The 19,978-nt window shown below is 34.3% G+C and overlaps 1 protein-coding gene and 1 long non-coding RNA gene across 4 annotated transcripts; one reads left to right on the top strand and one right to left on the bottom strand.

Annotated features, from left to right (window-relative positions):
- Positions 1-2,773: 2,773 nt before the first annotated feature.
- On the top strand, positions 2,774-16,049 carry LOC111509642 (uncharacterized). 3 transcript variants are annotated; one of them, XM_074182241.1, is made up of 4 exons: positions 2,774-2,940; positions 9,460-9,509; positions 10,577-10,815; positions 15,445-16,049. In XM_074182241.1, the coding sequence occupies exons 1-4, from the start codon at positions 2,923-2,925 to the stop codon at positions 15,564-15,566; spliced, it is 429 nt and encodes a 142-aa protein (XP_074038342.1). In that variant the 5' UTR covers positions 2,774-2,922; the 3' UTR covers positions 15,567-16,049. The 3 variants fall into 3 exon arrangements, with proteins under 3 accessions (XP_074038342.1, XP_074038336.1, XP_074038333.1); XM_074182235.1 differs by having other exon boundaries at positions 15,439-16,049; XM_074182232.1 differs by having other exon boundaries at positions 15,433-16,049.
- LOC141485470 (uncharacterized) lies at positions 8,563-12,677 on the bottom strand. Its single transcript, XR_012467230.1, has 2 exons — positions 12,560-12,677; positions 8,563-10,887 (listed from the first exon to the last, which is right to left on the bottom strand). It is a non-coding gene; the product is annotated as an uncharacterized lncRNA (long non-coding RNA).
- Positions 16,050-19,978: the final 3,929 nt, after the last annotated feature.

The raw sequence follows: 19,978 nt of genomic DNA, 5'->3' as shown, positions 1-19,978 counted from the left end.
ACTTTTCTCAAAATTATAGGAATCACTTGAGAATTATAAAACAAAAAACTGTAACGACAATGGTTGTTATAGTTGGTTATCCAAAATGCGCGTCGAGAGACAGTGATGTTGTTCTGGTGTGAAAAAAGTTTTAGTTGAGCTTTGCTTACCTCATCCTCGCTCAACTTCGCTTTGAGAATTGGTACATTGCTGGAATCTTTCACTAAGGTATGCATCAGAGACTATCAGAATTCTCCAAGATCCTGCTACTTAATCTAAGAAAATAACTTGAACATCGCCAAAAACCACAGCAGATGATCAGTTTGATCAAAATTGTAGTTGAAAGTTGTATTTTGTCAAATATAAACGAAATATTTCACCAAAAACTGATTCATCAAGAAAATTGTGAGCCTATGATTTTTGGAGCTACTTTGCCACTTTGATGAAAACAAACTATTGATGGTTTTGCTTTCCATTTCAATAAATGAAAGTATGTGGTATACAATCTCTCTATCCTGTCCAGTATCAACATCATCAAATATAAGAAAATATGTATCATTTCACCAACGAATCTGACAAAATAGATTGGTAATTATTCGAAAAGTCAGACTCTAGTAGGTTCCACGAGAGCTGTGGAATTGTGAATATTGATTTTGATGAATTTTTTTTTCCATAAACTGAATAAATATTTTTGCCCGACTTGAACTATTCTGAAACTATTTCTGAAACAGATTTAGTGCAGTTATTTGTCGAATGATGATATGAGAAACATGTTTCCCAAAGAACGGGCATTGTTAATATAAACAGAACAACAAAGGATCATTCAGCACCGAACAACAATACTCGATATGGGGGTAAATAAGAACTTTACTAACCTGAGTTTCATTTCTTCTGATAACTGATATTTGAATTTGTATAGCGATTTGAGTTTGAAGAATGATACTTTGAAAATGTTTTTTACATGTTCATGGAAAGACAAAGAGCTATCTATCTATGGTTACGCCAAGATTTTTAGCACTGTCTACCCAGTCAATGTCTGCGTTATCGAGAGTGAGCCTAAAGTTACACTGAGTTTTTACTGTTTTTCTTTGAGTCCCTATACATAAGGCCAAAGTTTTATTTGATTTTCAGTCCATGATTCTCCGAGTATGGGAAAGTTTTGTGCAAATCTGTGTTTATATTGGCCACGCAACTTTCTGTATCGGTGTTATGAGAAGACAAATATAACTGTATATCATCTGCGTATAGATGTACTTGACAATGTGATAAGAAAGTGGGGAAATCAAAAATAAACACTGAAAACATCAAGGGTCCAAAAATACTTCCCTGTGGTACACCTGAGATTGTTTCTTTTAGGGATGACCATGAGTAATCATCCAGTTTGACCCTCTGTGATCGGCCTGTGAAATAGCTGGTCATCCATTTAAGAGAAATGTGATCGAATCCTATGAACTTGAGCTTGCTGATGAGTAAATCGAAATTAACTAAGTCGAAAGCTTTACTTTGATCAAGCAGTACTAAAATGGTGACTTTTGATTGATATCTGAATCTCGCAAGATCGTCGATTACTTTCAAGAAGGCAGTCTGTGTTCCGTGTTTTTTGCGGAACCCAGACTGTTCGTACGAGAGTATTCGATTTTCTTCAAGAAAAGCTCTTACTTGACGGGAAACATTTTTCTCGAATATTTTAGAGAATCAGGGCAGAATGCTGATAGGACGTAGGTCACTGAACGTGGTAGGTGCATTCTTTTTCGGAATCGGAATTATACCTATCAGCAACCTTCCAAACATCTGGAAAAATACCCTGCCTGAAGGACTTGTTGAAAATATGGTTAACTTCATCAATACAGTGTGGTATCGCTAAAAAAATTATCTTGATATTTATATTGTCAATACCTAAAGCAATAGACTGTATTTCTTTGATAGCAGTCAAATTATCATCATCGCATATATCGGTGAGGGAAAAATTCATAGGAACGTTCAATTTATTATTATTGTAAAATAAAAGAGTGTTATTATTTACTATTGAATGTCCAGCCACGTTTAAAAAATATTAATTTATTTCTTCAGGTCTACGTAGTTCAACTGGCAGGCTATTGGTTTGCGAGGAGGATTTTGTAGTAATCCCAATCTACAAGATTTCTTCCTGTCATTTTTGAATTGTTTTTATTGTTGTTCAAAACAAATTGTATATATGCTGTTTTTTTCACGTTTTACTCCGTCACTGACGTAGTTGCGTAAAGTTACATAGTACTGTCTAGCTGCTGCTGTCTTTTCTTTAAATAATTTGGCATGAGCTCTATCACGGGTTTTCATCATCAATTTGATATTATAAGTTATACACGGGGATGCTTTATGTTTTCAGTTTACAGTGCAAATTGGAGCATATTTATCAAAAAGCATAATGATACATTCGTTGAGAAAATTTACTTTGGAATTAATATCTTGCATAGTCAAAATATCACCCCATGGTGAGTTAGCAGCATCTTGAGAAAAAAGTTCATGATTGAAATTTCTATAAAAAATCAAGTTATCATTAGTATCTTCACCTTCGAAATCATTATCGCAAAATACCATCAGGTAATCAGTTATACCGTTCATATCAAGTGTATTAGAATTTCTTACCATTACTTTCTTACTAATGCAAATTACATCAATCAATTTTAGAATGGAGAAGATTTAATCAACACCTGGTATATGGCAAACTTTCTGCTTTCTTCCGTTCATTGTACTTTTCCTAATCATCAATTGCAAAACACTAAGACCGAGTACAGCTCAGTCATTCTTTGCACATGCAGTAAACAATACTCTTGAGAGCCAGCCCATAATGAATAAACAAATTATCTAACAATTGGATTGCTCCCATTATTTATTTACGTAAAAGCATTTCTTTATATATTCTAAGTATTTCTTCAGTGTACATTCAGTGCATCACCTCTGAGTATGGATCTGATATTGCAAGTATGTACCCTTGTTCGCCATTAATTTAGTTATTCAAATAATGATTGACTGACTGAGTAGGTTATTTGCGCCCAATTATTATAGATACGCAGTAATTAGAGAAATTGTGTAAATAATTTGGAACAGAGTTGTTTAGATTGCGGGATAAAAGTTGATTTTGTAGTAAACAGAGCGAAAAATTTGTAGTTAATGATCTATTCTAGAGATGAGGAACCCCTGAACGTTCAATTCTCAAATTGAATCGATTTCACCACCCGAATAATGACAAATTTCAACAAAATAACTTCTTTGAAAATACAATTATTCTAAATACAATATTCAAATATATAAACAGAGTATGTATTTTTCAATAATAGCCGACTTACTTGACGCGGCCTTGACATGAGACCGCAGAGCTGGCACCCGAGTCACTCCACATACTTGATGCGGCTAGTTGCATTAACTGTACGTCGCGTATGTTTTTTGATTTCAATGAAATTGCTACTATTAAGGATAATTAGGAATAAATTTCGATTGAGAAATTTTAATTGAAGGATTATTGTCTTATTTTCGATAAATTGTATATGTTTTGTGAATTTCATTTGATTTATATATTCATTTGAGTTTAGAGTTTTATTGCCATCCTAATCATGATGTCAAATTATGCCTGTTAGTCCGGTCAATTTATACATTCGAAGCTACCTAAATTCCCACCAAGCTGAAAATCAGTAAAATTGTTTAAAATATGATTAAAAATAAAACTTGAAAGTTCCTCATCTTTCTCCTGTATAAAAAAAATGTTATTCAAGGTCGAAGGTCAAAAAATGAGTTTTTCGCGATTTTCAAAGTTCTTATCTTTCCCTGTTTGGAAAATTTTCATTCGAAGTTAAAGGTCAAAAAATGAGTTTTTCGCGATTTTCAAAGTTCTTATCTTTCCCCTGTTTGGAAAATTTTATTCGAAGTCAAAGGTCAAAAATGAGTTTTTCGCAATTTTCAACAAAATTAAAAGTTTTATCATAAAAATACTTCTGACAAAAAATGTAGATCATAATGTATGGATACAAAAATGTATGAATACTTTTTTTTCTACGAGCCACCGTTTTTGAGATATAACGATTCAAAAAGTTGTAATCGTCATAATAAGAACACGTTTCCACGTCACCTATGAGGTAGTGTACTTAGCGCTTTTTTTAACGTGGGTTCAGTTGTGATTCTGTTTAATTTAATACTATTGCAAAATAATGGATATTAGCAGAGATTGAGAAGATAAAAGCAATTTAAGTTAAAAAAAGTGGTTAAATTTAATCGCCCGAGTCGTAACTTTCAAATTCTTCTTGTTCTTCTTGATCTTCCTGTTCTTGTTCGTCTTGTTCTTCTTCTTCTTCTTTTTTTCTTGTTCTTCTTCATCTTCATCCTGAGTACACGTGAAATGCGTTAATAACGATGTATCACATGTCGCCTCGTTGAAATCAAACGGATCCTCCACTCAAGGCCGTAGCCAGGGGGGATCAAGGGGGATCGATCCCCCCTGAAAGTTCAACAAGCAACGGCCATCCAAAAATTATATCAAATACAACGATTGGCTTGTTTAAACATCACAGGAGTTATGAGAATAACACCAACCGCGGCAATGAAATTAATTACTGGTCTGTCCCATCTGGACCTGTACGTTAAGAAGGTTGTGTTACGATTGCACACGGCTGGTGTAAACCTCGAAGCGCAGTGTGCGAGAAGCGCACAGGTTTGTGTTCAATAAACTCTACAAAATACAAATAAAACAGAACACAAAGTCAGATGCTACAAATGCAATACGCATGTATACAGACTGCTCAAAAACCAAAGGAGACTCAGGATATGGAGTGTACTCCAGATCACTAAGCCTAAGGATTGATTGGAGAATGGGAAAAAATACCAGCGTGGTTCAAACAGAACTGGCTGGTATCTCAATCGCCACAAAAGAAATAACCAGGAAAGGAATTTCTGGCAAAAAAATAACAATCTGCACTGATAGCAGACAAGCCCTATTAGCCTAGAACAGACAACGTGTTACCTCAGGGCTAGTACTGGAGTGCCACCAAGATTTAGCCAAAGCCTCGGTAGATAATAACATTATCCTGATGTGGATCAAAGGGCACGACAGGGGTAAAGGTAATCGCATTGCCGACTCTTCAGCCAAGGAAGCGGCTGGACTAAGAATTTTACGATCCAGTGACACCTACATCCTGATGATTTCGACAATTGCGGATCTAGCCAAACGTTACACCCATGCTCAATCCCTAAAGAGATGGAATGAAATCACAGGATGCACTCTTGCCAGGATCACCCTGGAAGTCCCTGAGAAGCTGGCTCCGAAGAATTATCTAGCGATAACCAGGAAAAATCTACGCTCAACTAAGAAATCACCTCCATTATATGGCGCTAGTGGACACACTATGTCCTATGCGAGTGTCCGGAGTTATCGTCAATAAGAGAATGTGTTCGGCGAGTCTTGGCCTACACCTGCCGATATAAAGGAGATGTCTACTAGTGATCTGTCCAACTTCCTGGAAAGGACAGAATCGACGATGACCTAGGAGGACCACTCCTTGGGAGGATGTACAATGGGTCACATGTGGCCTAAGTGCTGTGGGCCTACACTAACCCTCCCTACTCTACAGAAACAGATACTATTGAAATTATGAAATCCGTTTGAAATGTTTTCAAGTCCTTGGCAACACGAACCAAGCAGTGCTTGGAAGAGAATATTGAAAAAACTTCCCGAAACACAATGGAAAAACCTTACGGCAATGTGCGTACAAACTTTCAAAGATCATGGCGATACTACTACAAACTTTCAAAGATCATGGCGATACTACTTGTTTCCACATGTACCCCTGAAAGGACTTTCTCTTCTCTGAAATGCCTCAAAACTTATTTAAGAAACTACACAAGCCAGGAACGACTAAACGGTTTGGCGTCAATGGCAATCCACCGTAGAATTGACATCGACACCGAGAAGGAAATTGATTTGTTTGCTGCAAAGAAAGCTAAAAAACTAAATTTAATTTTGTAAAAAGATGTTTATATTTCTGTAACGGTTTTCTAATAAATATATGATCATGTAACACAATTTTATTCCCTAGTTATTTTTATATTTCATATTTTTCTACTGTTCCACCAGACCAAACCCCCTCCGAAATTGTTCTCTGGCTAGGCCTTGCCCCCACTGTTGCACCCCTTTTTGCAGTTGCAAAACATTGTGTTCAGCTATTTTTTCGGCGCAGGTGGAAGTGAAGATTGGACTGGTTCCAATTGAACTTGGTAATATATCCGAAAACGATGTTGATGAGCAGCAACTGAGGTTGGAGGAAGACAAAGTAATTGTACTTGTTTTTTACTTTTGGCATTTTCAACGAAACATGCATATCTATACTTATCTAAGCAGGTAGTTTTTCAGGAGCTCCGTACATAGAAAGAAGAAAGCGAATGCCATTAGTGATAATTTCTTGTCGAGTTGAAATAATATTTTAAAAACTCCAGCACATTGAACTGAAGTTTGTTTTTCAAACATTTTGAAAACTGTTATTTTACCCCCCTGTAAAATGCAGTTGTCATTTTACCTGATATTCTAATAGTTATAACTCATGTATATTTTATATCATAAGTGTCAAAAACGGTGGCTCGTAGGAAAAAGAGTATCGATACATTTATTATAGATAATTTTATGATCTACAATTTTTGTCTGTAGTATTTCTATGATAAAACTCACCAGTTTGCTGAAATTCGCGAAAAACTCATTTTTTTGGCCGTTGACCTTGAATATTTTTTTTCATGCAGGGAAAAGATGGGGAACTTTCAAATTTTGTTTTTGATGTTTTTTTTAACAATCTTACTGATTTTCAGCTTGGTGGGAATTTAGGTAGCTTTACTTCTATTTTTTGGTCTAATTTGACCGGACTATATGAATTTCTGTAGAAGCATTCATACAAAATTTTGACATACATTCACAATCATATTGAAATATTTGAATCCATTGGTTCAGTTTTATTAGGCCAGTAACAGTGATTGAAATTGTGAGAATGGTGCATAACTAGGCTCTGAAAGTTACAAATGATTCATAGCAGGGGAGCCCACGATGCAAAATGGGGATTTACTCGTGCGTCATAGAGACCCATTAGGTTGCAAAGCTTAGATGATAAGAAGAAAAAAATGTTATATAATATATATATATATATATATATATATATATATATATATATATATATATATTGAGCGCGTCAGATTTTCTAAGGGATAGTTAAGTACACCAAAAAAAAGCTCTCATTCAATAATCTGACGATTTCAATCTGACGCAAACTTGCGGCCATTATTATAATGTGCAAAAAAAATCGCCAGTTTGAAATACTCAAGCGCGTCAGATCAAGATATATATGGTTCGTCTTTAGGTTTTAGACATGCTGTCTCATAATCTGACGATTATCTAGAGGGATTCGCTCAATCTGACAATTCTCTTAGAAAAGAGAAATGAAACTTTCTATGTTTTTAACCACTTTTATAACTAACGTTACTGCAGTTACTTATACAATATATGAGTTACAAATAAAAGTGGTGAAAAACATAAAGTTTCCTTTCTCTTTTCTTCATTATGATTTCCTACCACGTAGTAACGGCTACATCCATCAATTAATTGATTAATCAATCATCATATTCATCTTCATCACGAACGAATATCTGTGATCAGCTGTGATGGCGTCATGGCAACAGAATTCAGAGTGGGGACGGAGTGAGAGAGTAATGGATAGAGAAAAAGTGAAAAAGGAATAGAAACGAGGAGAGGGAAATATAGGCATCACGCAGCTGCACGCATTAAACTTTCTCGACGAATTTTTGCTATTTCGGCTTGCGGAAATCGTCAGATTATATATTTTTCGATATCCTTGAATTATTTTCATCAAAATAAAAAAAAAAACAGCTACGCTCGATAATGTCGATATGACGTTTTTTTTACAACTTTGCTGCCCTTCCCTTTCTTTACGTCACTCTCAAATTGTCAGATTACTGGAATATACACTTTTTAGCATGTAATTAACTCACCCTACCTTAATCTGACGCGCTCGAGAATTTCTGATGATCAATTTTTTTTACTAATCTGATCCTTTATCCTTCACGGGCGGCATTATATTATATGGGGCTCATTTTTGGTGGAGGTACTTAACCGGGTACAAGGTATCCCCCTGTATATCAATCTGCCGCGCTTCAGTAAATCCTGAAATCCCCGCTTGGGCTCCCCTTTTATCAAGAATCATTTTAATTTCATGTCTATCAATTTTATCGTTGTTGGGAAGAAGCGTTTCATCGCCGTCAAACTCTGTTTTTTATCATTTTATCGGTTTGATGTGAAAAATCAGATATATTTTATGTGTATTACTGCCAAGGCACAAAAATATATTTCTGTTGAAGATTTTATTAGTAGTTAATTGTGAACTACAGATGAATATTGGAGAATGATGATATGCAGTATATAAAATAATATTTCAAGCTATAATTCAAATGCAGATTTCAAAAAATGAAAGGGAAACATATGAACATACAAAGTTTAAACATTTCATTCTGATGATTTCAAAAATTTGAGATTTATGATCATTAGAAAAAAAAATTCTGACGCTAAATTCAAAATAATATATTTTATCTTATTTTCCTACACCCTACTTCGATGAGTAAAACAAATAGTGGAGGTAATAACCTAAACTCTGTCCATACAACAAACATAGTAACCCAAACAAAGATCTGTCTATTTATGTTTTTCCGTTAACCAGCTGTCGCACCCCTGCGAACGACAACTTTCAAAAGTCGAAACTTGTGCGAGCTAAGGACTAACGAGGTCTTACCTTTTAACGTGTTATTCCTAACACGAGTTGGACGATAGCAAGAGAAAATCGATCGTTCAGACTGGAGCTTGAACCACCGACCAACATGGCCACGTTGAACCGGCCGGCTACCGACCGACTAAGATAGATGCGTGATCAAGGCATGATCATCACTCAGCACCACCACAATTTTTGAAATGTCAAGTACTGATGTGGCTGAAGAGTCGGCTAATTTGTGCCCCTACACTCCATCTAAAATATGTTCCTATACCCAGACGCATATTTCAAATAAATCCTTAGTGCGACTGTTGAAACCTGTTATTCAGATTTTCCAATTATTCAATTTGTTGCTTGTTTTTATATTTTTTTGCTCACCATATAGTTGTTTTAAAAAAGAAGGAGACGGTCAGAAGTTATTTTGGAAAAGTCATTAAAATTTTGTTAGACTAAAAATACAGTTTTATTGGCGATTCCTGGAAGGAAAAATAACTAGAGTCTTAACAGCGACTCTGTACAAGCAGCCTTGTCTGGGAGATAACGTGTACTATGCATGATAATGTTTTGAAAAAAAAATTTAAAACGAATATCTCCTTCGAAAGAATTTTCAAATATCAAAGAGTACGGGTTTTGACCTGTGAAATGTTTTTTCAGTTTGAGTTTGATTTTCATCTTCATCGCATATTTTCCTTTTCAGGTGACTTTCATTTCACTTATTGGGTTTTGTGAAGGAATCTTGTCAATAGGGTAGGTATATTCTGATTTTCTCAAAACGAAAATATTGTGCTTTTGAGTTATTAGTGAACAACTGAATGCTTTCCTTTTCAATCTCAATTTGTTAATTGTCTTCAAGCCAAGCCTCATGAACTCAACCTAGCTTTTTTGCATAGTAACAAAGCTTTAAGTTGAGCTAGAACCCTCAAGCCAAGCTTTTATGAACCTAACCTAGCATTTTGACTGCGGTGAGGACTGGCAAGTACCACTATAACTCAGAATTGTACAAATAGCAGATATTCATATACTCAAAACATTAAATTCTTGGTCCTTGTGCTAGATCAGTGCCTATCGAAAAAGTTCGTATTTTACTTTTTACGGCTGAACGATATCTACACAACTACGGAAGCACAGAAGAGCCACATATTTTTATTATTTGTTTCTTTATTCAACCAAAAATTAAGAACTTGAACTAGAAATTACGACTCTAAATTCGAGTTTACTAACGTTCCCATTGATTCACATTGTGACTTAGTTAAAGCAGAAGTTTGCTGTGTGATGTGTTAGATATATTTAATGCGAAAGTCATTTCAAAAGTCTACATATTTTTTCATTAGCTAGTTCTATTTCCAGTGATTCTGTTTATATTTTGTGTTTTTTCACGATGAGGACATTTTCTGCTCCAACCTGTCGGAATTGAGTATCCAAAATATGAAATATCTTGTCTATACCTGACAAAACAACCTTTTTTTTTCTACTTGAATTGCACAATTTGAACCAGACATCTTTGATTCTGACATAAAATTCTTCTTCTCCCTGCTTATCATGCTTGTTGAGCATGATTTATTCAAAGAATTTCAGCAACTAAGCTTAAGTAATTACGATCATAATAAAGCTGGGCTTAATTTTTTAGCCAAGCTCAGTAAGGCTTGGCTTTGACGATATACGGGGAATACGGACATATATTATCGGTGTTAAAGCATCGGTAGATCTTTCAACTTCCCGTGAGACATAATTTGTAACCGATTTTAATCTCCACTTTACATAATATCGACCAAATGCGACCTGTTGCCTTTAATAACACTTTATCGTTTCCTTAGGAATTTCCCAAGGGCGAGACCCCTCGTCCACTCGGAAGAAGACATTCCATTCCTCCCCGCGGCCTACTACGCTCCGACGGGTAATAAATTTTACATGCAGCTATCGGAGATAAACAAAAAAACTCCGAAATATGTGAGCATCGGTAAATTGATGGGCAGTTTCTTGCCAGCAGACGCTCCAAAAAAATGCTGTGGGAATGAATGGGTAGCCGATGATCAGGAAGTGCATCTCGTACACGGTGAGTTGAGGTGAATGGCATTGGCCCGATTGCGTGCACAGGGTGTTCTTCACATTCTTGAAGTCACGGTTGCTGAAAGGAAAATATATAAGATTCGAACTAAGGGTTAGTTTATGGGTACGACGACGTTATTGGAAATTCAAAATCAGATGCCAGCGCCGTTTGTGGCGAAAGTGAAAAACATAGATGTCTACATTGGATCTATAGGTCATAAAAAAATGTTTAATGTCTAAACAGGAATAAATCCCAATAACAAGACATATTAATATTATTAACAAACATGTTACAGTTTATATCTGCCTATATACACACAATACACATACATATATACGTACATACATATATACACATATACATGAATACAATAATAATTTATCAACTAGAAACACCTGAAACGAGTAAAGAAAAAATAAAATAAAGTACATTTAGGAGAGTTAAGCTAAAAATTAGGTGGAACACTTTTGTGTGCAGCAAGCTAGGAGAATAATTGAAAAAAAACATAAGTCAGATATAGAGCTAAGAAGTAAAAACATAGTTCAGGTGTATTACAAAAAAAACATAATTCAGCAGTAATACAGTAGTAGTAGAGAGCTCACATGGTAGAATAACTTTCATTTCAGGCTCATGTATTTTGACTAGAGTGTAAAAATTTCTTAACGTGGTTCTTAACTTGACCAGTAGATTCAAAATAAATGTCGAGATTTTCACAGAGTTGATTGTAAAGTTTGCTCATTGCAACAACTGGTGACTAGAGTAATATGTTTGTTCTAGTATTTGGTCGATAAAAAGTCAGTTCATTTCTAGAATTGATTCGTGGAACATGAAAGTTGAAGTGGGAGAGTAGTTCGGGACAGTCAATCAGATTATATTCACTAGTTTATAAATGAAAATTATAGAGTAGTAGGTTCTTCGGTTTTGAAGGGATAATAGATTGAATTTATTCAGTAGTATTCTGTTGTCGATGCCTTGTTCAGGGTAAACTCCTTCTAGCTTGTAAGTAATATATTTCATGAAGCCTCTTTGTATAGACTCGAATTTGTTTATGTGGACATTGTATATGGGTGACCATATAAGGGAGGCATATTCCAGCCGAAATTTGCATGACGTATGCATTGAAAAGAATTGAAAAAACTGTATCTGTTACGAAAGTTCTTACAGTTACGATAAATGAGCCTCAGCATCCGTTTGGCTGAGCATGTTATTGTGTCATAGTGGATGGAGAAACTCAGTTTAGGGTCAAATGTGACACCAAGATCCCTTTGATGAGTGCTAATTTGAAGAGGTGTGTTATTTATGCAGTAATCATGAGAAATAACATTATATTTAAGAGTGTATTTTGAGTATTTACATTTGTTTGTATTGAGGGGAAGATTATTTTCGGTCTTTTTGTAAGATCATGTGATGTAATGGGCCGAAAGATTTTCAAAAAATCTGCAAAGAGTCGGAAATTGCTAGAGAGATTATTTCCTATGTCGTTAATGAAGAATAAGAATAAAAGAGGTGCTAAATTGCTTACTTGAGGGGCACCACTGTTTGCAATAAATTGGAACGACTTGTAACCCCTATAATCTACGAATAGGATACGTTCAGTTAAGTATGAGCGGAAAAGGTTTAAGAGTTGGGAGTCGAATCCATATTGGTGAAGTTTACTGATAAGAATGTTATGATCCAACTTGTCAAACGCCTTCGAAAAATCTGTGTAGACAGTATCTACTTGTAGGTTATTATTAAGTGCATTACTTACTGATTGTGTGTAGCACATTAAGTTAGTTATTGTTGATCTTTTGCTAAAGAAACCGTGTTGATTGTTTGAAATTAAATTCTTAACATCAGGAAAGATTATGTTGTACAAGCATATTCCAAAAGCCTTTACAAAGTTTGATAACAAGGTTATAGGTCGGTAGTTTTAGATATATAACGTATATCCAAAACCTACATTAAATTATATCTGCAAACCAGTGTGTTTTGAGACACCAGGGGACGCTTATTTTGAATTAATGCCCCAATGTAGAAAACTAATTAATCTGACAGTAACACTTTTCAAACATGTCAATTGACACTTTTGCATCATGTCCATTGAAACCTTTTGAGATATATGATGGAATTGGCCGATACTTGATGAAAATCCATAACTAGCGTATTCAAAAACACTTCATCGTGAGATTTTCACTAAACAGTTTTGCAATGGCTTCTTCGGACGTGTCTTTACTCAACTTTTCAAATCTAAAAATGACACTTTTCAAACCTGTCAATTGACACTTCCCGAATATGTCGATTGGTACCTTTAAAATATATCAATTGGCACTTTTCAAGTCTGTCAATTGACACTTTTCAAATATGTCAATTGTTACTTTTTGAATATGTCAATTGGCATTTTTCAAATCTGAAATTACAAAAATGGAATTACATTTTTTGGTTTAATAAAATTGTTATTTTTCGGTTAATATTTTTTTTACAGATTCTTTCAGGGATTTCAAATCAATTTATATTATATTACACAATGGAAGTCCGAACTGATGAAATAAACAACAGTAATACTCGACGCTACTTTTTTTCAGATTTTATTTATGACTTCACACTGCTTACAGTGACTCGTCTTTTGTTGTGTCCTGCCGCCTAACCTCACTGATCTCTTTTTATAGATCTAATCTGTTCTCTTATCCATATTGTATTATCCCTGATGATGATAATTGTTTTTTCGGGTTTTGATCCGTGTTCTGTGTTTTTGTTTCCACTGGGACTAAGCAGTCAAGCTAATTCTAAACACACCAAATGAGAAGAAGAAACACAGGTAAAACATCACAGCATAGGTAACAATCAGCATGGACACTTGGCCATGCCGTCTTTGATGTGGAAAAGTATCTAGACGCCATTTTGGGAAGTGACGATAAGAGGGCAGGACTCGCGAAATGGTTTTGGACAGGTTCGCACTCAAACTTTTTTATATCCAAAATACTCATATAATTTTGATATACCTACCTTACGGAATGGAACCAAATTCAATTGATATAATAATTCTTGTGCAGACATTCTATCTGATTACATGATTTTTTCAAAAAATGTCAAAACAGCCGAATCATTTCTAAAATCACCAGTAGGAATACAATGCTTCAATCAACTGGAATATGAAGGAAAAATTGTCCACCAATCAACTTTTTGATATAAACTTTATTATCTACCTCTCTTAAAATAAATGTGATTTTGTATATAACTAATTGACCTTTCAGTTAAATTGCTTGTTCTTCATTATGATGAATGAACTCTTTTTCAACATAATGTATTTTTTATACATACATAGGTAAGTCCTATCCAAACATCAACTTACTTTTGTTACTCCAATCTTTTTATTCTTTTTTAGTAATACGTTCACGGAACGTTTTTTACCCTACTGAAATGTCAATATCATGTAGTTGACCCACTTAGGAATATTACTCCACTATATAACTCCAAAAGGTGAGATATTGGGAAATTTTCAAATGGATGGTTATAATCAAATCGTTCAAACAATGATACAAATCCTGAAATGACATTTGTTCCTACAATAAGATTCTCAAAATTGCTTTAGAAGTTTACTTTCAAGGAGGAAATGAAATAAACAAATTAATTTTTGGGCATATACTTAAGTTACCGAATGTGTCAAGAGTTCCATTTTGAAATGCTCTGAAATAACAGTACAGAGATTAATTATTTAATTCACAATTTATCCTAACAAGAGCAAAGCCAAAAGCAGTCACTTCCCGAAATGGCGGACTCATCAACGTGACGGATATGCGTGAACTTTTCCTGCCAAGCGAAGTGACTTTGCTGATTGTTACTGTTACTGTGAAAACATCAACATCCATACTTATATAGTAAGAATCAGACTCGAGCAAGGTCAGTCTGATTCCGAACACCAATAAATAAGCACCAGTAGAAGGCAAATGAAACTTTGCCGAAACGTCGTGAAATTAGTACCAGTGAGGATAAAAACACAGAATACAAAACAAACTGAATGATACAAATTTATTCATAGAAAACTTTATATTTCTCTTTCATTCAAATCTATACTTAATATTTATCTCTGGTCCACGAGACTGGAAATCACAAAATGTTTGAGCACTGTGTTAGCGTTTTGCATTTCTAATGAGCATTTATTATTCTTTGCTATTAGGAAACAGATTATAAACGTAGCATCACGACGATTTAGACAAATGAGTGAAAGTACAAGTCAGCCTGAAGAGGAAACTAAATTTACATTGAACTTTGAGAAAAGTTTATTCAGTTCCACATAAAGAGTTTATTCTTTGAAAGAAGTAGGAAAATGAGTTTTTTGACGAATAACAAGTCCGTAGGTATAGAAAAATAACTTTTACATTCTCAAGTTACCGTTCCACATAGACCAGCAATAAATTTTTAATTAATATATTGCTCCATCTCATCGTGGGAAGCCCGTTCGAACCACTCCCATTCGCATGCATCTTCCTTTCAATTAGTAACTACCTACCACCGTGCTTCGGTACTTTCGGAATGGAGTGTGAAGAACAACCTGGAAAAATCCGTTTCGCCTGAATGAAAGTTTGGCCACCCTGTCGTCGGGAAATTTGAATAATCACTTCATAAAAGAGGTAATTTAACCAGTTTCAGTTTTAGTGCCGACGACTTCGCCCCTTTTCTATGGATACCGAAAATCGGAGGACGTCAAACCGGTTACAGAATACATTGAAGATGACTTACAATACGATTTCCGAACAAAAACCCACTCGATCCGATAGAGAAGTAGGTACATGCCTACCGCATAATGATTCTTTTGTTCGGTAATAATGTTAAGTCAACATGTCAAAATTTGATTGAACGTTGCTTTGGAGTGGTTTGTAGGAACAGACGAGAGTAATTTACTTTTTCTGGGCATAGATATCTTCATTTGTTCTTCTGTACTTTTAGTTCACTACCTGCCAATAAAGCGTTTGTGTTAACTAGGCTAGTGATCTGATGACTTTCACTATTCGATTGTTTCATGTTATTTGTGTAGTGTTTGGTTCGGAATATTTTGTTACTAGGTACAGCATTTTTTATTATGTATCTAATATGTCAGAAAGTTTAGAAATAATTCATATTCGACACTGAAAAACTTCTTTTCGAGCCCTGAAGAAAAAATTAGTTAGTTTGAAATGTTGTCAAAAAAAGCAATTGTTTTTCTAAGAATAAATGATACTGTTACCCAATCAACCGCTATGGAAATTATAATTATGATTATTGTTCATTGTTTCATTAAAATCATCCTCTCTAAATAATACACGATAAATGTTGTAATACTATTGATGGATATCCCTCGAATACTTTTACCATCAGCGCTGGTGTTCCCCAGGGATCCATATTATCTCCAACCCCCTTTTCATTGTATATCGACGACTTATTGGTCCAAGAATCCAATATATTGCTTTGCTGACGACACCACACTTGTCTCGCCATTCCATTTGGATTCCAGGACATCAGCTGCGGATGCACGTCTTCACCGGCAGCAGAAGGTTGCAGGAGGTTATTTCCAATTGGGGTGAAAGTAACCAGGTTCATTTCAATGCCACGAAAACCCAGGCATCGGTTTTCTCAAAAAGATAAATGTCTGCGAACCGTATAGAATAATGTCAGGACAGACAATGCCGCTTTCTGCTTCGATAACTTTGTTGGTGGTTAAAATAGACACAAATATGTCTTGGCACAATCATGTCGCTGGAATTACGAAGGCTGCTTCTCAAAAGCTTGTAACACTATTCCGAAACGTAAAACTGTACACACCTCAGCAACTTTTGATGTTTTATAAAGCTCAGATCAGATCTTCTTTGGAATATCGTTCTCATATCTTGTAATGAGGTAAATATCACAACAACTAGGTGCCAAAATTCAATATTTTGGTATCCAATCAATGAAGAAGAAATTATTCTGGCAAGCAGAAAACTTAAAAACAAACTAAGTAGCGGTACTGATAGTTTTCCACCTAAATTATTGAAAAAGTGTGCTCATTCACTTTCCATCGTACTCTGTCATATTTTTAATATTTGTTTAGAGACAGGAATATTTCCAGATCAAATGAAGCTGGCAATAGTGGTTACCACTTTATAAAAAGGGAGAACAGAACGATATGGGTAATTATAGGCCAATCAATTTGTTGACAGCTTTTTCTAAGTTATTTGAAGTGATCATATCTACTAGAATTATAAATTTCTTCAATGCCTATAATTTGTTCAATGATTTCCAACGCAGTTTTCTCAAAGGAAAAAATACAGAAACAGCATTGTTTGATTTCAAAGATGAAATTCATTCTTTACTAAAACAAGACTCTATGGCTTGAGATGTTTTTCTGGACCTGAGTAAAGCTGTCGACTGTATGGACCATTCTGTTTTATTACAAAAGTTGTGTCATCATGGTATCAGTGGTAAAACTTTAGATCTCATGAAATCGTATCGTAGCAACAGAAAACAAAAAGTTTGCATTGAACATCAAACAGAAGATTTTTACTCTGACATAGCTGATATTCATAAAGGTGTTCCACAAGGAAGTGTGCTAAGTCCTTCGTTGTTTATCATTTATATAAACGATTTTTCGGAATTTTTTTAAAATACTAGCACCAAACTTGTCAGTTTTGCTGATGATTCCAATATTGTTATACCTCTTGACTGCCATATGAATTTGAAAAGTGATGTATTGAATGTTGTTTCTACATCCTCAAAATATTTCATTCAAAATGAACTTCTTTTGAATACAGCCAAAACTAATTGTATAATTTTCAGAACAGTAAATACGTCCATCATTATTCCAGAGTATGTGAACATGGGACCTGAAAAGTTGAATTTTTCATCATGTACAAAAATGTTAGGGGTCTATCTAGATGACAAATTAAACTTTGACGTACATATTGAGCATCTTGCAAAAAAATTGTCTAGCAAATGTTATACAATTAGAATTTTGAGAAGTCACTTGAATACTGCTGCACTAAAAATAGCATACTATGGAACCGTCTATCCTTTCCTCAAATACGGAGTTATGTTCTGAGGTGGAAGCACTAACTTTGAATGCATAATAAAAAAAACGTATAATAAAGAATATGCCTAACATGAACTCCTGTCGTGGAATTTTTAAAAGTAATAAATTACTTACTTCATATATTTATGTTTGTGTTATTTTCGTTTATGACAACAAAGAAAAATTAATTATTCACAAAAACATTCAAGAGTACTATACTAGAAAGAATTCGAACCTCGTTCTTCCTAAACATATACTAAGAAATACAGAAAGAGGTCCACGCTATATGGCCATCAAACTATATAATCATTTACTACTGACAATCAGAGAAGAAGGCAGACGGCATACTTTCAAAATTCTAGTTTTCGATTTGTTGTGTAACATATATATATAAATCCTTTATTTAGTCAAAGACTAATAAATTATACATACAAGTGAATAACAATTTTAAAGAAATCGATACAATCTAAAAATTATAGTATTTTTTTTTGTAACTTGTACAATGTCATTAAGCTGTAATATACTTATATTAAAAATAATTAATTACTAATTTACATCTCACCTCAAATATATTGTAAAATCTTACAAGTGAAATTAATAAATTAAACGTCGCGTCGTTCTATAAAACTGAAGTCAACAATGTAAAATATTTACAATCTATATATACATATATATATATACATACACATATATACACATACACATAGATCCTTATTTAGTCATGAAACTAATAAAAACATTGTGAACAATATACAAATATACAATGATAAAATAGGTGACTCGCACACATGTGTATAAACTTACAAACAAATATAATATATAAAATGAACCACACAACATTTATATACAAAAAAAAATGTTACTACAATATAATTCCATCCGTTAATAGGTGCTTCTTGAGTTTGACTTTAAATATACTCAGACTTTCAGAATTTTTTATATAAACCGGAATATTGTTGTACATGGTTACACCTTTAACAAAAATAGAGTTTTGGCTATATGTTCTGCTAACCAGAGGAACGCGAAGATTACCTCTACATCTAGTATCGTGCTGATGAACATCCTGATTGAGAACTAAGATATTCTGCAAGTATTCAGGTGCTATACCTCTTTTAATTTTATGAATGAATATTAAGGAGTGATATAATAGATAAGTCTTAACCGGTAACCAATGAAGAGTATCGAGCATAGAATTTATTGACGTGTCACGTGCACAACAAAGAATAATTCGCATAGCTCGATTTTGCAATTTTTGCAAACGGCTTAGCACATTTTGATTTACCAGATAAAGCACTGTTGCACAGTAGTTGAAATGAGGAAGAATAAGTGTATTATAAATCATAAGCTTACTCCACTGAGTGAGATGCGGAGAACATCTCCTCAAATAATAAATTTTCATGGCAATTGTTCTTATAACATTTTTTGCATGGTCATTAAAATACAGTTGACGATCAACCAAAACCCCTAAATATTTAAATGTCTCAACCATTTCTATCTGGACACCATCGATTGAAAGTTTTGGCACTGTTTTCATTACTTCCCTATAAATTTTATCTCTACTGATTAACATCCATTTTGTTTTGTTTGTATTTATTTTCAATAAGTTTCCACAGCAATAAATTTGAATGGCTTCTAAACTTTCGTTGATTGCATTGAAGCATGTTGAATGATTATTCCCAGTGTAATAAATAACAGCGTCGTCAGCAAAGAGGTGTATACAACATTCTTTCACCACCTCAACCATATCATTTATATAAACTAGAAACAATAAAGGACCCAGAACACTACCTTGAGGTACTCCTATATTATTATCGAGTGTGCCAGATGTAACATGGTTAAGTCTTAATTTTTGCTTCCGGTTATTCAAATAGTCTGCAATCCATTGTAATGCTGCATCTACAATTCCAACTGACTCCAATTTCTTCAATAATCTGGTTCTGTCAATAGTTTCGAAAGCCCTTTGCAAATCCAGAAAAACGGTCACTGTTATTTGATTTTTTTCTAAAGTGTTCTTCCAATCGTGGAGCACACATTGCAGAGCAGTTTCACAACTGTGTTTATTACGAAACCCTGACTGAACACATGTAAGGGCCTTATTACCTTCCAAGTGATCCACAATTTGATTGTAGACCGCTTTTTCTAGTACTTTTCCTATAATTGGTATCA

The sequence above is a fragment of the Leptinotarsa decemlineata genome, unplaced genomic scaffold (assembly GCF_025532065.1).
Source record: "Leptinotarsa decemlineata unplaced genomic scaffold, Ldec_3_MD MMD2_P_RNA_scaffold_2, whole genome shotgun sequence".
In the NCBI taxonomy this organism is placed as follows: domain Eukaryota; kingdom Metazoa; phylum Arthropoda; class Insecta; order Coleoptera; family Chrysomelidae; genus Leptinotarsa; species Leptinotarsa decemlineata.
The sequence above is the reverse complement of the archived record's forward strand: the minus strand, read 5'-3'. Positions and strand labels throughout refer to the sequence as shown.

What these genes read in the sequence shown, in the direction of transcription:
- LOC111509642 (XM_074182232.1), top strand. An exon ending in GAAGGAATCTTGTCAATAGG is followed by an intron (nt 9,510 to 10,576) that starts GTAGGTATATTC and finishes TCGTTTCCTTAG; the next exon opens with GAATTTCCCAAGGGCGAGAC. An exon ending in GGAAGTGCATCTCGTACACG is followed by an intron (nt 10,816 to 15,432) that starts GTGAGTTGAGGT and finishes TAATTTAACCAG; the next exon opens with TTTCAGTTTTAGTGCCGACG.